The 18,693-nt window shown below is 43.8% G+C and overlaps 1 protein-coding gene across 3 annotated transcripts in view; it reads left to right on the top strand.

Moving 5' to 3' along the window:
• LOC143298779 (rho guanine nucleotide exchange factor 17-like) overlaps positions 1–12,838 on the top strand; it is a 67,197-nt gene extending 54,359 nt beyond the window's left edge. For all 3 annotated transcript variants that reach the window (XM_076611734.1, XM_076611733.1, XM_076611735.1), the window contains exons 20-25: positions 3,057–3,124; positions 4,104–4,252; positions 5,333–5,507; positions 10,200–10,373; positions 11,714–11,795; positions 12,632–12,838. In XM_076611734.1, the coding sequence (XP_076467849.1) occupies positions 3,057–3,124; positions 4,104–4,252; positions 5,333–5,507; positions 10,200–10,373; positions 11,714–11,795; positions 12,632–12,833 (850 nt within the window). In that variant the 3' untranslated portion in view covers positions 12,834–12,838. The remainder of the gene's footprint in view (positions 1–3,056; positions 3,125–4,103; positions 4,253–5,332; positions 5,508–10,199; positions 10,374–11,713; positions 11,796–12,631) is intronic.
• Positions 12,839–18,693: the final 5,855 nt, after the last annotated feature.

Raw genomic sequence — 18,693 nt, 5'->3', positions numbered from 1 at the left:
ACACACCACACACACCACACACACCACACACACACACACACACACACACACCACACACACACACACACACACACACACACACACACACACACACACACACACACACACACACACACCACACACACACACACACACACACACACACACACACACACACACACACACACACACACACACACCACACACACACACACACACACACACACACACACACACACACACACACACACACACCACACACACACACACACACACACACACACACACACACACACACCTGGAGGTGGCCTAGAAGTAACGCGTCCAACTAGGAAGGGAGGGAATCTGAGCGTGCTGGTTTGAATCACAGTTCAATTGCCAATATTTTCTCCCGCTCCACTAGACCTTGAGTGGTGGTCTGGATGCTAGTCATTCGGATGAACTGATAAACTGAGGTCCCATGTGCAGCATGCACTTAGTGCATGTAAAAGAACCCATGGCAACTAAAGGGTTGTCCGTGGCAAAATTATGTTGAAAAATCCACTTCGATAAGAAAAACTAATAACACTGCGAATACGAAAAAAATGGGTGGCACTCTCAGTGTAGCGATGTGCTTTCCCTGGAGAGAGCAGCCCGAATTTCATACAGAGAAATCTGTTGTGACAAAAAAGAGAAATTCAAAAACAAATACAAATATCACACCGCACGACACCACACCACAGGCTCATGGTAACTGTACAGATATTATGCCCCCCTACCTTTCCCAAGCATGTCAGTATCTTTTACACTGTCACTGATGAGTCACTGTGAGAAAAAACTTGTGCACATGCATGGCATCTTCACTGGCTTGGTGAAACTCACCACACATCACTCACAAATACAGGAAGCATAAGGTTTCATCAGTACTCACAGACAGGGTGATGGAACCAGTTTTTTTTCCAGCAAGCACAGCACAGGTTAACCCTTTCGGCCCTTTAACTCTCTCCGGACGAAGGAATGCTCACGCATTCCTACACAAAACGTATTCGGATTCGGACGAAGGAATGGAATAGCATTCTCCGAAAGTAAAATTCCATCACGCGCTGTACACGTGATTTTGTGATTAGCCAAGCAGAGTGCGCTATTCTGGGTCACTCCACAATCTAACAGTATGATTGGTCAGCCTGGCATGTGTGGCCTGTCTCGCACACACGCTGACAAAGTCACTGACCGGTCGTCTGCTCGCGTGCCAGCCTGTTAGCAAAGCGGGCTCTTCTCAGAATGTTGTGAAGCGAACAAGGCAGTGACGGCAACGTTTTAGGGTTGCCGAAGTACTTGAAATTCTTCAAACTGAAGGGTCGGACATTGAGGAGGTAGATGATGACAAAGAAGAAAGCTAATTTAATGCAGAAAGCGAGCATAGGTATGGTGATTCGGGGTGAAAAATAGGCAATATTTTCTACATATGGCAAAACTGTAAAAAATAAGATGAGAAATTTGATTATTTTATATGTACTAGCTCAACACGTAATAAACCAGTTCTGAAAGTTTCATTTTCTTACACAGTATTTTGTATTTTTTGTAATTTTTTTCCAAACCCTTACAAATGGGCCGTCTGTGGGGAAAAGCAAGGGAGAAAACTTGTCGTCCGAAGTGAGTTAAGGTCTTCTGCTTGTGCAGTTCTCCCTGCCTGGCTGCATCGACGGGAAGGCTGCTTCACTTCAGGCATCAATTTATAGTAACCGCTTAACCAATAGCTACCAAATTTCACATAATTATTGAAATATTTCAACACAAGTTGATGAAGTTTTAAGACAGGCGAGACAATATTTTACTTTTTAATTGAAAACAGAAATAGCAAATGTCAGCTCCTGTCGATGTTGAAGACTGTGGGCTGTCTTCTTGATTCAAATGTCCACCACTTTGACCAGACTGGTCGCATATATCATCTCCACTTTCCCAAAAATTATCAGATGAAATATAAGTCAAATCATCATTATCTGGGTCGAATTCGCTTTCCGAGTCGATCATGATTTCATCCAAGCACCTCCTGTGCAGTAAGCCTTTGATATTTTGCCATATCAGTGCAGAAAAATGAATAAAAAACACACTACCATTTGAATGTTCAAATTTTGCAGCAAAACTTCATGTCCCAGTAAGGAAGGAAGTTCAGTTCCAGTTACTTCCCTTCCTTAGCAGAACTATGCATGATAGGGAGCTGATGAACTGGTTAAAGTGAACAGGTTTCTTCACCCGAATGCTAGGCAGGGTTAGGTGGAAAATGGTGATCAGCGGTGCCCACCTAGCAGTTGGGCAAATGGTTGAATGAGTTAATCCACTGATACTATAAATAACCAGTCTGGATTCCACTTGTCAGCAACATTAACCCTGGAAAACACTATGCAGCCGCCTCATGCACATAGTAGAGTGACAGTGAGGGGAGGGCTGAGAGAGGTGCAGACAGGGACAGGCAGGCTGCAGGCAGTGTAAAGGCCTGGCACCGGCTGGCATCAGCACAGAGTACAGCTGGACTTGATCGTCAGAGGTGCAGACAGGGACAGGCAGGCTGCAGCCAGTGTAATACAGAGTACAGCTGGACTTGATCATCAGAGGTGCAGACAGGGACAGGCAGGCTGCAGCCAGTGTACAGGTCTGGCACCGGCTGGCATCGGCACTGACAGAGTACAGCTGGACTTGATCGTCAGATGTGGAAAAAGGTAAACCACCGTGGGAAGCATGAACTTATTTTAGTGTCTAGTTTTCTGCAGGTATCTTGACAACAAGGTGTTTGTTTTCTGCAGGTATCTTGACAGCAAGGTGTTTGTTTTCTGCAGGTATCTTGACAACAAGGTGTTTGTTTTCTGCAGGTATCTTGACAACAAGGTGTTTGTTTTCTGCAGGTATCTTGACAACAAGGTGTTTGTTTTCTGCAGGTATCTTGACAGCAAGGTGTTTGTTTTCTGCAGGTATCTTGACAACAAGGTGTTTGTTTTCTGCAGGTATCTTGACAACAAGGTGTTTGTTTTCTGCAGGTATCTTGACAACAAGGTGTTTGTTTTCTGCAGGTATCTTGACAACAAGGTGTTTGTTTTCTGCAGGTATCTTGACAACAAGGTGTTTGTTTCACTGGTGAATGGTGACCTTATTGTCTACAAAAGAGACTCAGGTATGTCATCATTTTCTTTTTCTCAGATGTTGGTTGATTGAGGTGTTTTTGTTACCCAAGCCAATGATTTTTAGTTTTAAAATCAAATATACACAGTGTCATTTGCACAACTGACTGCCCACCGGGGTAGAGCCGACTGACAGCTGCCATTGGGCGCTCGTCATTAGTTTCCTGTGTCATTCAATCATGCACACATACACACTCATACAGACATGTAACATTTTACAAGTATGACCGTTTTGTTTATTTACCCCATCACGTAGGCAGCCATACTCCATTTTCAGGGATGTATGTATGTGTGTTTTTGTTTCCGTAATCTACCGAATGCTGGCATCGATTACAGGATCTTTAACATATGTGTGTGTATACATGAAGGGGTTTTAGGCACTATAGGTCTGCACATATATTGGTTAGATCAGAAAAAAATCCCCACCCTTTACCCACCAGGTGCTTTACTGAGATTGTCACCCTCAGATCGACAGTACAACGCTTAACCGCTCGGCTGTAGCCCCCGTCTTTGGTGATGAAGAGGGGCATGTGGCTGGCCCTAATGCTGAGGAAGGTGGCAGAATGATTAAGATGCTCAGCCGCCAGCACAGAGAGTCTGTGAGGGTGTGGGTGTGATTCCCACTCTCGCCCTGTCTCCCAAGTTGGACTGGAAAATCAAACTGAGCGTCGAGACATTCGGATGAGATGATAAACCGAGGTCACGTTTGCAGCACGCACTTGGCGCACTGAAACAGAACAACGAGAGTGTTGTCCTCTGGCAAAATTCTGTTGAGGAAATCCACCGATAGGTACACACATATATAATAAGCATGCGCTCCAGGCCTGACCAGGCACGTTGGGTTATGCTGCTGGTGAGGCATCTGCCTGGCAGATGACTGTTGGGCAGCATATACGTATTTATCTGAACGTGGTAATGCCTCTTTGAGAAAGTGAAAGTGAAACCTAACGCTGACCCCCTGTTGCCCACCAGAGGGCCTGTGGGACACGGAGCACCCCTACACACGCACCATCGGATCGGTCACGGCGCCCATCACCCGCATGCTGCCTGTGGCCGGCAAGCTGTGGTGCGGCTGTCAGAACTCAGTCCACGTCATCAACCCTCTCACCCTCAATACTGAGGTAAGGGGGGAGGGGGCGTGGGGGTGGGAGAGGCATTGTGTGTTGGGTGTGTGTGTGTGTGTGTGTGTAGGGCTGTGTGTGTGTGTGTAGGGCTGTGTGTGTGTGTGTGTGTGTGTGCGTGTGTGTGTGTAGGGCTGTGTGTGTGTGTGTGTGTGTGGCTGTCAGAACTCAGTCCACGTCATTAACCCTCTCACCCTCAATACTGAGGCAAGGGGGGAGGGGGCGTGGGGGTGGGAGAGGCATTGTGTGTTGGGTGTGTGTGTGTGTAGGGCTGTGTGTGTGTGTGTGTGTAGGGGTTGTGTGTGTGTGTGGCTGTCAGAACTCAGTCCACATCATTAACCCCCTCACCCTCAATACTGAGGTAAGGGGGGCGGAGGTGGGAGAGGCATTGGGTGTTGGGTGTGTGTGTGTGTGTGTGTGTAGGGCTGTGTGTGTGTGTGTGTGTGTGTGTGGCTGTCAGAATTCAGTCCTTGTCATCAACCCTCTCACCCTCAACACAGAGGTAATGGTGGAGGGGGTTTGGGGGTGAGAGAGGCATTGTGTGTAGGGGGAGTGTGTGTGTTGAGCTCTGTGTGTGTGTGTAGGGCTGTGTGTGTGTGTGGGGGGGGGGGGGCTGTGTGTGTGTGTGTAGGGCTCTGTGTGTGTGTGTGTGTCGGGGTGTGTGAGTGTGCATGTGTTTGTGTGAATGTAGAGGGTTGTGTGTGTGTAGGGGTATGGGTGTGTGTCATTGGGACAAATTTTGAAGTGAGACAGTGCATGGTGTGTGTGTGTTTTTCAGCTGTCGTTCCATGCATTGTGTGGTGTGTGTGTTTTTAGCTGTCGTTCCAGACTGTATGGTGTATGTGTTTTCAGCTGTCATTCCATGCTATGTATAGTGTGTGTTTTTCAGCTGTCGTTCCATGCAGTGTATGGTGTATGTGATTTTAGCTGTCGTTCCATGCAGTGTATGGTGTATGTGTTGTTAGCTGTCGTTCCATGCAGTGTATGGTGTATGTGATTTTAGCTGTCGTTCCATGCAGTGTATGGTGTGTGTGTTTTTAGCTGTCGTTCCAGGCAATGTATGGTGTGTGTGTTTTTCAGCTGTCGTTCCAGGTGATGTCTGACGCCAGCCGTGCAGTGCAGTGCATGGTGTGTGCGGGGCAGGGGGTGTGGGTGGCCTGTCAGCATAGCGCCAAGATCAGCCTCTTCCACGCCACCACCTTCGAGTTCCTGCTGGAAGTCAGCATCGCTCAGGCCGTGTCCCAGAAACTGCAGTGTGAGTTGGAGAGGGGAAGGGATTCAGGCTTGAAAAGTGTTTGTTCCTTGCTCTTAAATGTCTGTGTATTGTTGCAGTTTTTGGTGAAATTCCCATCTCCAGTTCTGGCAGCCCTGTTGATATGCTCAACAACTTTTCACTTTTTAAAGCAAAAAAAAAAAAAAAAAGCATTAAAATCAAGCCAAAACATGCTGAGAAATTGGTTCGGACACACATCAAGGCAGTCACCATTTGAAAATGAAGTAAACTTATACAAATAAATGGTGGACTGATGATATTGCAGGTACCCCTAAACCGCGGATATATCTGCTGTCGAAAGTGAAAGGCTTAGCATGAATGGTGGACTGATGATGTTGCAGGTACCCCTAAACCGCGGATATATCTGCTGTCGGAAGTGAAAGGCTTAGCATGCCTTTAGAGTGGAGGAATTTGGTTTGATGTCCTCTCACACATACTGGTGATTGTAGACAGTCTGTTAACTCACTCAGTACGGCCAGTCCTCTGGTTTGATGTCCTCTCACACATACTGGTGATTGTAGACAGTCTGTTAACTCACTCAGTACGGCCAGTCCTCTGGTTTGATGTCCTCTCACACATACTGGTGATTGTAGACAGTCTGTTAACTCACTCAGTACGGCCAGTCCTCTGGTTTGATGTCCTCTCACACATACTGGTGATTGTAGACAGTCTGTTAACTCACTCAGTACGGCCAGTCCTCTCTTCTCCTCTACACAGACCCCTCGGATGTCCAGTGGGTGTCTGAATGAGCCAACCTTTAGCTTCCGTCGTCAGAACTGTGGTATTCTTTGTCAACATTCACCTCTTCGGTATAAGAGCGTTCCGCTTGCAATATTTTGATGATGGTAATTGGGATGAAACGCTGTTAATGTCGTCTCTTTCGCCGTTCGTATGGAGAGAGTTAAAGTATGAATTTTCACATTTGAATATTATTATTTTAAGATGTATAATAAAATAAAGAAAGGTAGGAGAGGAGGGGGGATGTGTGACAAGTAGTGGGTACAGGGGGCACGTTTTTATCTGTTGAATGATAGAAATAATAATGATGTTAACAGTAATGATAATAATGCATCATACTTGATGGTGCACAGTCCCCATAGAATGGGCTCTAAGCACTTCACGTGAAACACTGCATCCACAACAGTGCTTGACAGCATCCAGCATCACATGAGACACTGCATCCACAACAGTGCTTGATAGCATCCAGCATCACATGAAACACTGCATCCACAACAGTGCTTGATAGCATCCAGCATCACATGAAACACTGCATCCACAACAGTGCTTGATAGCATACAGCATCACATGAGACACTGCATCCACAACAGTGCTTGATAGCATCCAGCATCACATGAAACACTGCATCCACAACAGTGCTTGATAGCATCCAGCATCACATGAAACACTGCATCCACAACAGTGCTTGATAGCATACAGCATCACATGAGGATATAGATAGGAAAATAAGATGTATACACCAAGACAGTGCTACAGATTGCAACAACAACAAAATATATATATATATGAACAGTCACACCAAACAAAGCACAAAACTTGCCCTGTGCACACACACACACACTCATGTGTAGGCAAACAAAACGTACCGTGCACACACACACACACTCATGTATAGGCACACAAAACTTGCCGTGCAAACACACACACACTCATGTATAGGCAGACAAAACATGCCGTGCACACACACACACACTCATGTGTAGGCACACAAAACTTACCATGCACACACACACACACTCATGTATAGGCACACAAAACTTGCCGTGCACACACACACACACTCATGTATAGGCACACAAAACTTGCCGTGCAAACACACACACACTCATGTATAGGCAGACAAAACATGCCGTGCACACACACGCACACTCATGTGTAGGCACACAAAACTTACCGTACACACACACACACACTCATGTATAGGCACACAAAACTTGCCGTGCACACACACACACACTCATGTATAGGCACACAAAACTTACCGTGCACACACACACACACTCATGTATAGGCACACAAAACTTGCCGTGCAAACACACGCACACTCATGTATAGGCAGACAAAACTTGCCATGCACACACACGCACACTCATGTGTAGGCACACAAAACTTGCCGTGCACACACACGTGCACACATGTATAGGCACACAAAACTTGTCGTGCACACACACACACACTCATGTATAGGCACACAAACTTGCCGTGTACACACACACACACACACTCATGTGTAGGCACACAAAACTTGCCGTGTACACACACGCACACATGTATAGGCACACAAAACTTGCCGTGCACACACACGCACACTCATGTGTAGGCACACAAAACTTGTCATGCACACACACACACTCATGTGTAGGCACACAAAACTTGCCATGCACACACACACACACTCATGTATAGGCACACAAAACTTGCCGTGTACACACACACACACTCATGTATAGGCACACAAAACTTGCCGTGTACACACACACACACTCATGTATAGGCACACAAAACTTGCCGTGTACACACACACACACTCATGTATAGGCACACAAAACTTGCATGCACACACACACACACACACTCATGTATAGGCACACAAAACTTGCCGTGTACACACACACACACTCATGTATAGGCACACAAAACTTGCCGTGTACACACACGCACACTCATGTGTAGGCACACAAAACTTGCATGCACACACACACACACTCATGTATAGGCACACAAAACTTGCAGTGCACACACACACACACACTCATGTATAGGCACACAAAACTTACCGTGCACACACACGCACACTCATGTATAGGCACACAAAACTTGCCGTGCAGACACCCAGTAAACACCCACTGAAAGCAGACGCACACTGCATGAAGACTTCAACAAGCAGGGAAAGACCAAAGGTGGGGCAGTGCAGTGGATGAGAGGATACAGGTAAAGGACTGTGCTCACCACATCCAGAGATCATTATGTGTGACTGACGGGCGCAATAGCCAAGTGGTTAAAGCATTGGACTGTCAATCTGAGGGTCCCGGGTTTGAATCACGGTGACGGCGCCTGGTGGGTGAAGGGTGGAGATTTTTACGATCTCCCAGGTCAACATATGTGCAGACCTGCTAGTGCCTGAACCCCCTTCGTGTGTATATGCAAGCAGAAGATCAAATACGCACGTTAAAGATCCCGTAATCCATGTCGGCATTCGGTGGGTTATGGAAACAAGAACATACCCAGCATGCACACACCCCTCACCCTGCTCCGCCTGGGAAAAAAGACCTCACTTTGTGTCTGTTGTGCGACGGGCGCAATAGCCGAGTGGTTAAAGCATTGGATTGTCAATCTGAGGGTCCCGGGTTCGAATCACGGTGACGGCGCCTGGTGGGTAAAGGGTGGAGATTTTTACGATCTCCCAGGTCAACATATGTGCAGACCTGCTAGTGCCTGAACCCCCTTCATGTGTATATGCAAGCAGAAGATCAAATACGCACGTTAAAGATCCCGTAATCCATGTCGGCATTCGGTGGGTTATGGAAACAAGAACATACCCAGCATGCACACACCCCTCACCCTGAAAACAGAGTATGGCATGATAAAAACGGTCATGCACGTAAAAGCCCACTCGTGTGCATACGAGTGAACATGGGAGCTGCAGCCCACAAACGAAGAAGAAGAATTATGTGTGACTGTTTTCCTTTCTTGTTGCCATGTGTTGTTTTTTTCTCAATCTCTCTCTGTAGATCAAGAACTCCTCTTCATCCGCTTCATTCAAGTCTTCCCTGAAAACACTCTTCTCTAAACTGTTGTAGAACTCCGCCATGCCATAACGTTTTTCTCCTTCACTGTTTCCTGTGTGTGTGTATTTGCTGTGTGTGAGTGTGTGTGTGTGTTTGTGTTTGCTATTTGCGTGTGTGTTGCTATGTGTGAGTGCATGTGTGTGTGTGTTTGCTGTGTGTGTGTGTGTGTGTGTGTGTTTGCTATTTGCGTGTGTGTTGCTATGTGTGAGTGCATGTGTGTGTGTGTTTGCTGTGTGTGTGTGTGTGTGTGTGTGTGTGTGTGTGTTTGCATGTGTGTGTGTGTGTTTCTTTGTGTGTGTGTGTGTGTGTGTGTGTGTTTGTGCATGCGAGTGTTTGTGCATGTGACTGTGTGTGCATTTGAGTGTGTGTGTGAGTTTGTGTATGTGTGTGTGTGCATGTGACCGTGTGTGTGTGTATGCATGTGACTTTGTGTGTGAGTGTGGATGTGTGTGTATGTGTTTGCATATGACTGTGTGTATGTGTTTGTGTATGAAGGTGCGTTTCTATTTCCATGTTTTCAAAAAATCACCAAACGCTCTATTTACATAACAGGCATAAATTAAACATCATTATTGATTTTCTTCTTTCTGTTTCTCTCCCCAGTCATGTATACATGTGTTTGTGAGTGTGTGTGTTCGCACACATGTGCACATGCACATGCAAGCGTGCGTAAGTATGTATCTATTGGAATGTGCGTACCGGTATGTTTGTGCATGCATGCGGGCTGGCATGTAAATGAGTATTATATGTTCACAAATATGCGTGAATGCATCTAGAATCTAATTTTCTATTCTTTGATCCAGAGGCTGAAATGAGCTTGTATGTTTAATCAGTAAAATGTCATTGCGTCCCCTGTGGTGGTGTTCAGCGGCGGACGACATAATCCGGCAGCACAAGGCGGCGTGCCTGCGGGTGACGGCCCTGCTGGTCTGCAAGGACCTGTTGTGGGTGGGCACCAGCGCCGGCGTCATCCTCACCCTGCCCCTCCCCAACGTCACCTCCACCACCACGCACGGTGCTCTGGCCTCCCCCGCCGTCACAGGTCAGCAGAGTGCACTTCTTCACTTTTTCACTTTCAGGGAGGGGTCAGAGTTTGCGGACAGATCCATGTACGCTAAACCACATGTACTGGGTAGATGGCTGACAGCAGCTTAACCCAGCGTGCCAGTCAGGCCCAGAATGTATGCATATTATCTTTTTGTGTACCTATCAGAGTGGATTTCTTCAACTTATCTTGCCATGGGTTCTTTTTTTTTGTGCATCAGCTACATGCTACACACAGGACTTCAGTTTGTTGTCTCAACCGAATAACCAGGCATCTGGTTTGATTTTGCAGCCAGACTTGGGAGAAGGGGTAAGAGTGGGAGTTAAACCCAGACCCTGACAAACACAGTATCGGCAGATGAACGTCTTAACCATTCTGCCACCTTCCCCTCATACAACGCAGAGATAAAAACATGGCATCTCTGTCATACCATTCTACTGTTTTCAAATTCAGCCAACAAGAGCGGCTGGTGACCCAAACAAAAACACCAACAAACCACTTCCTACTTGTGACAGGTTTGGTGTATACCATAAAGTTTGGTCTATAAGCCATGACTTTTTCTCCCAGCTATCCCTCTGCAGCTAATACAATGATGCGGCTTATTTGAGGATTTTAACAATCCCGGGAGTGTCATGTTCACGTTCAACTCACCAAAATCATTATTTCTGTCCATGAATTTTTGGATGAGCTTCAGGTTAGTGTGCAAACTGTTCACGATTTAAAAATCAAATCTGCACACATTAAAGCCTTCAGGTCAGCATTCAGGTCTACTCTGCTCAAGCGTACACCCTAATCATGCCGAAAACGTGACAAAATACCTATGATGCAGCCTTCAAATTGAAGGCAGTCGACCTAGTAGACGACAGTGCAAGCAACGAACCAGCAGCAACCTCCACCTTGCAGTCATGTTCATCAAGTGAAAGTGAGGCTGAAGTCAGTGACAAGATGGTTCTCTTCAACTCGGACACTGAAGACGAAGATTTCAGTGGATTCAGTGAGCAGGACAACGTTGAATAAATTTGACTATCCCTAAATTATGGATCTTATTTTTGTTGTGTTTATTTTTTGTGTGTGTGGGGCATGAGCAGTATTTTCGCTTGCTTTTCTTTGTGTTGTTTCCGCTTCATAACCTTCAGTTTTGACAGCTTTTCTATAGTTTTGGTATGTGTTCCGGTACCGGTAATAAGTGCAGTTTATAAGCCAGTGCAGCTTATCTGTGTATGAAGTTCAATTTTTTTTCAAAATTTAGTGGGTGCAGCGTATATACCAGTGCGCTCAATAGCCCGAACTTTACAGTAATCACACAACACCAACAAACCACTTCCTGCTTGTGACAGGTTTGGTGTATGGTCACACGGGACATGTGCGCTTCCTGACAGCTGTAGAACTCTGGGGGTCTGGTGCTGGACAGAAAAACAGGTGTGTATGCAATCGTGTGTATGTACAGTGTGTGTGTGTTGTATAACTCTGTGTGTGCGTGCAGTGTGTGTGTTGTGTGTGTGTGTGTGTGTGCAGCGTGTGTGTTTGTGCTGTGTTGTGTTGAGTATGTCTTAAGTGTCTGTGTGCTGTGTGTGAGTGTTTGTATGAATGTATGTGTGTTGTGTGTGAGTGCAGTGTGTTTATTGTGGTGTGTGTGTGTGTGTGTGTGTGTGTGTGTTTGTGTTATATTGGTCATCATCATCATCACCACCATCATATTGTTATTTTACACAGTGATGGCAATTGTCATCATTATCATCTCTACCATCATTATTGTTATCATCCATAGTGATGGCAATTGTCATCATTATCATCACCACCATCATTAACATCATCATCCACAGTGATGGCTGTTATCATCATCACCACCATCATTATCATTATCATCCACAGTAACGGCATTTGTCATCATCATCATCACAATCATTATCGTTATCATCCACGGTGACGGCAGTTGTCATCATCACTATCATCATTATCATTATCATCATCATCACTATCATCATTATCGTTACCATCCACAGTGACGGCAGTCATCACTACCATCATTATCATCCACGGTGATGGCAGTTGTCATCATCATCATCATCACTACCATCATTACCATCATCATCATTATTGTCATCATCATCACAATCATTGTGGTTATCATCCACAGTGATAACAATTGTCATCATCATCATCACAATCACAATCATCATCACAATCGTCATTATCATCATCATCATCATCATCATCACAATCATCATCATCACAATCATCATTATCATTATTAGTGAGGGCGCGGCCACCAAGGACACCACAGTGCTGCCGGAGATTCACCGCCGGTCGTCAGTGGCGGCCCCGGTGCCGACCATGGCCACTCGCATGCTGGTCATCAGCGGGGGGGACGGCTACGAGGATTTCCGCAACAGCTCTGCCAGCGACGCGGCGGGTCGTGACGACAGCACCAACCACCTGCTGCTGTGGCAGGTGTGACTCCTGGGGGTGGGGGAGTGTGAGGGAGGTGTGTGGCCCTGACAGGTGGGCAAGCCATCCACACATTGGACTTGTTAGAGGGTTGTCAGGTTTGATTCTGTCTGTGGTGTCGTCCGCATTTGTCTGTTCCCCGTTCACCTGGTTCTGGTTTGTCTTTTCCCGTTTCTGCCTGTTCCTGGTTCACCTTTACTGATTTTGTGATCCCAATATGCCTGTTAGCACTTCATCTGTGTGCTCGTAAAGGGTACAGTTGCATTTTTTTTTTTGTTTTTAAAGAAAAAGTAAATAGTGAGAAAACAACTTATAACATAAACACATACACACTTGCAAGCAATGCATACACGCTTGCACATACACACACATACGCTTTCTGTTCAGCGTATATATGTGTGGCAGCATATGTCTAAAAGTTAAATACATATGGTACACCATGCAAAAGCTCTGAGAGAGAGGGACCTCTACCCTGATTAATACAGTTTTCAGCTTCTGCAAATGTATCTTTTTTCATCTGTGCAGTATGTGTGGCATGCTTGTGTTTGCATGCGTGTGTGTGCGTGTGCGTGTGCCTTTGAGAGATGATGTTGAATAGGCAAAACGGGAATGGCAGACAGGTGAAACAGGACACAGTCAAACTCTCAAGAGGCCTATAGTGATGACGGTGGACCCACCAAAAGGGAAGGCAAAATGGAAAGAGGCAAACCAGACCCGGTCCTGATTGTGTTGAGCAGAGGGTATGATGTGTTTCATTGCTGGGGAACTGTGGGGATGACTGCCAGCTACGTTGTATGAAAAGCTTCAACTGGCAAGTTCAAACTTGAAGTTGAACACCAAGTTCAAACAGCCATACATATATCATCTTGTAATCTGTACAAATATATCTGCCATATTCCTTTTCCACCTGCACTTAACCTGCCATAGGCACCATTTGGAAATTCCGCATCTGTAATAAAGCCATGTTCATCCGTGTGTGTTTAACAAAAATGGTGTAATGTTGTTGTTTTTAAAGCCGCCATATTTATATCCACTTGTTGTGAAATTTTGATTCTCCAAAGCAGCTATATATTTGTTATTGTTTAATCAATTAACAACAGTAACGCAGCCATTTCCATTTGTCAATCGTCTAAAATGGGGTTTCTTTTTGTTGTAGTTATTTGAAAGAAGTTGTTGGTTGTTGTTTTTTTTGTTTTTTACATCTTTTCTGATTCCATTTTGTGAAGGTGACTGCGATGTGTGACAAGGGATGATTTAAGCCGTGTATTCCTGCCTTTTGGAGAAACGGTGGCTGAATGAGTTAGGCATGAGACTTGTGATCCAGTGTTGACAGGTGTTGAGGGTTGGAGGTGTTGTTTCTGCATGCTGGTGTCTCCTTGGGAGTGGCACTGGACCCCGGCTTCCCTCACTGCCCAGGTGTTCATGGCTACCTGACTACGGTTAGGGAAAGGTAAAACAGAGGAGGGAAAGGAATGTGCCTCCCTTCCTTTGCCAAGCTGTAGACACAGAGGATAGGAACTCACTGCCCCAGTGGCCTTGAAAGGTTTCAGGTCCTTTAAACTGGCTAAGTATGAAGAATGTTTTGGAACCTATGGAATTAGCGTAGACTACACTAAGCAAAACACGGGAAGATTTTTTATGCTAATATCGCTTATGCATCCCAGCCCAGCGGTCTGTTTTGAAATGAACACCGACCTGAAAGCATATAAACACCGACCTGAAAGCATATAAACACCGACCTGAAAGCATATAAACACCGACCTGAAAGCATATAAACACCGACCTGAAAGCATATAAACACCGACCTGAAAGCATATAAACACCCACCTGAAAGCTTATAAACACTGACCTGAAAGCATATAAACACCGACCTGAAAGCATATAAACACCCACCTGAAAGCATATAAACACTGACCTGAAAGCATATAAACACCCACCTGAAAGCATATAAACACTGACCTGAAAGCATATAAACACCCACCTGAAAGCTTATAAACACCCACCTGAAAGCATATAAACACTGACCTGAAAGCATATAAACACCGACCTGAAAGCATATAAACACCGATGACCTGAAAGCATATAAACACCCACCTGAAAGCATATAAACACCCGCCTGAAAAAAAATTGCGGCAGGACTTGAACTTTAATGTTTGCATGATGCATTTGTGTCACGCTTGTTACTGTATTCACTAACATATGAAACTGCACGTCTTTCTAATGATCGTATACTTATCTGTGAATGTTCTATGCACAAAGAAAAAGTGTGTACATGAGAAAGAGAAACTCTATATATGTTACTGTGTGTGTATTTCAAATTAATTCAGTCAACAGTTTTTAGATCTGATGAAAACTGAGAAGACCATGCATTTGGTTCTGGGTGTTATGAAGTTGTACATAAAACAAACAGGTTGAAATGTTGTATATATATGTAGATGTACAAAGTTGTCCGTCAACCTGTTGATTCCACACATTCTGTGAATTTATAAATCCTGTCAGATGAAGTCGACAAATCACTTGAGTGGAAAATTGTTAAATTGGTTGTGAGTTGTTTTTTTGTTTTTTTATTATTTTTTTTTCCAAATTGGAGGATACTCAGTATATATGTATACACTGTCTAATATATAGAGATACACGCCTTGATTGTTTTTGCCTTGTGTGTTATGAATCATTCTTACTTTGTGATTTCATCATTGCAGACTGAGCAATCTTGATTTTTTTTTTTTAATTATTTTTGTTTTTGCCTTGTGTGTTATGAATCATTTTTACTTTGTGATTTCATCATTGCAGACTGAGCAATCTTTCTTCTTTTTTTTTTTTCTTCTTTTTTTTTTTTTTATCCCTTTCCTTAGATCTGAACAAGCTTAATGATTGTAAACCAATTGTGCTTTTGTATATGAATCAGTTTACATTTTATGATACGAAATGAAGGTTGACAATACTAACACAGTGAATCATATAAATCTGGTGTCACATATACCTGCAGTTTACATGTAAAAACACAGCTTGTGTTGTTTTTAAAGTCACTTTTAAAATATGCTTTTATTTATCTAAAAAAAAGTTTTCCAGCAGTTGATTTTGAGATAATGTAGTGTATCATGCATGAGATATTGTTGTTGTTTTTTTAAATGATATGCAATGCTTCAAAGCAATACACCATATGTAAAATTGGCAGTGTTCAAGAATTGGAACCTTTAGAATTGTGTATGCACTTCATCTTTTTTCTCTTCTTTCACAGAACAGTATACAGAAACAATAATACCTCAGACAGTGAGTAGTTGGACTCTGCATACAGTGGAACAATCATTTGAAGTAATTTGTGAACAGTATTGCGAGTGTGGGAAAATGTTGGAAGAGCATACAGGGACCTTGTTTTCTAAAACGTAGTGTTCACATTTAGTCATCAAACAATCGGCTAGTCTTAATTCAAACTGAACAGGGTGAACTTTTTTCTGTTCTGATTTGTTTTTTGAGAATGTTGTGAATGAAAGAGCGAATATTTTTTTCTTTACATTTTTATACAAGCATAGTGTGGAAGCTTTATTGGATATTTCCATTGATTTTTTTTTTGGGGGGGGGGGGTTGTTTGCCTTTTTTTTTTTCTTTTTTTTCCCCCCAATCTTTATTTTTAAAATATTTTGATAGCTTTACATGTTGTATAAGTATGAACTGAGGGAGTTGAGAAAAAATCAAACATGCAGTTGTTCTTTGGAACTCCAGGAAATCGGGCTAATCCTGCACTTTTTTGCAGTTTTATGATAACCATTTTTTTCTTTTTTTTTTGAAATGATGACTGGAGTCCCTTTTGACACTCAGGCAAGTGGGTTTGTTTTGTGTTTTTTTCCTTCTAGTCAGCCAAACTTGTCTTTTGACTTCCACAGCAGTCTGTCGTTTCCATGGAAACTTGAAACCTGTGCTGGTTGCCACTTGTCAAACTAGCAGTGAAGATACCTGTGCTGGTTGCCACTTGTCAAACTAGCAGTGAAGATACCTGTGCTGGTTGCCACTTGTCAAACTAGCAGTGAAGATACCTGTGATGGTTGCCACTTGTCAAACTAGCAGTGAAGATACCTGTGATGGTTGCCACTTGTCAAACAAGCAGTGAAGATACCTGTGATGGTTGCCACTTGTCAAACTAGCAGTGAAGATACCTGTGATGGTTGCCACTTGTCAAACTAGCAGTGAAGATACCTGTGATGGTTGCCACTTGTCAAACTAGCAGTGAATGTCTAGGGAGGGTGTGCTGGCCTGCCTTCATGGGTGACCTTTTGTTGTTTCACAGCAAAAAGTAGGTCATATGATAGGCAGCCCAACCATAACCAGCTTTTCTGAGTTTGCACTGCCTTGTCGGACAATTTTTTGGCAGTTCATAAGTGGATCAGTTTGAATGCATTATGGCGAAGATTTGACCATATATATCTTGCAAACTTGCAAAAATAGTTACTGAAATTTTTCAAATTCCTTTCATCATGAGAATGATTTCTACAACAAATTTTTAGCCTTTCAGTGATCTGGAAAAAACAGGAGATGGAAACGTGTGAGCGCATGCAGTTCTCGCTGAAAGAGGGAAGTGGCCATGGAAATCAGACGACAGTGGGTCTGCACACCCACCCCACTGTTGTTCACAGTGATAGTCAGATACTGTTGTTCACAGCGATAGTTATTACTGTTGTTCACAGTGATACTCAGTTACTGTTGTTCACAGCGATAGTCATGTACTGTTGTTCACAGCGATAGTTACTGTTGTTCACAGTGATAGTCAGTTACTACTGTTGTTCACAGTGATAGTCAGATACTACTGTTGTTCACAGTGATAGTTACTACTGTTGTTCACAGCGATAGTCATGTACTGTTGTTCACAGCGATAGTCAGTTACTACTGTTGTTCACAGCGATAGTCATGTACTGTTGTTCACAGCGATAGTCTGTTACTGTTGTTCACAGCGATAGTTACTGTTGTTCACAGTGATTGTTACTACTGTTGTTCACAGTGATAGTCAGGTACTGTTGTTCACAGTGATAGTTACTGTTGTTCACAGTGATAGTCAGTTACTACTGTTGTTCACAGCGATAGTTACTGTTTTTCAGTGATAGTCAGTTACCACTGTCGTTCACAGCGATAGTTACTGCTTGTTCATAGTGATAGTCAGTTCCAGCAATAGTCAGTTGCTACTGTTGTTCACAATGATAGTTACTGTTGTTCAGTGATAGACAGTTCCAGCAATAGTCAGTTGCTACTGTTGTTCACAATGATAGTTACTGCTTGTTCACACTGATAGTTACTGTTGTTCACAGTGATAGTTGGTTACTGTTGTTCAAAGCGATAGTCAGTTACTGCTGTTGTTCACGGTGATAGTCAGTTTCTGCTGTTCAGAGGTAGTCATTTATTGCTGTTCACAGTGACAGTCAGTTGTTCACAGTGATAGTCAGCTACTGTTGTTCACAGTGATAGTTACTGTGTTCCACAGAGGAAGTAAGTCACCATTATTCACAGCGATAATGAGTTGCATTGTGAGAAAACTTCATAGTTAAAATGTTTCACACATCCACACTGTTGCTAATCTTGTCTGTGTATGGACATGCTCCATGATCAACAGATGTTTTCACTAACACGTGACTGACTTCAGTCGTTTCTTTTTCACCTGCTGGGACAGGAAGAGAAAGAGAAGAAAGTGAATTTCCTTGTTAGGATCCATGATTGTCAGTATTTCTCAGTTCTCTACCATAGTATGAAAGTCAGTGACATGTAATTGATATTGAGCTTTTCTTTTTAATGCTCATCTTTTGAGATATTGCTCTGTTCTTTTGCCTTCCCTCTCCTCCTTTTGATGAATTAGTTTGTGGCGGTTAGCAGTTCAACAGATGTGATG

Source organism: Babylonia areolata, chromosome 24, assembly GCF_041734735.1.
Source record: "Babylonia areolata isolate BAREFJ2019XMU chromosome 24, ASM4173473v1, whole genome shotgun sequence".
In the NCBI taxonomy this organism is placed as follows: Eukaryota; Metazoa; Mollusca; class Gastropoda; order Neogastropoda; family Buccinidae; genus Babylonia; species Babylonia areolata.
Note: the sequence above shows the minus strand (reverse complement) of the source record. Positions and strands in the feature narration are given on the sequence as shown.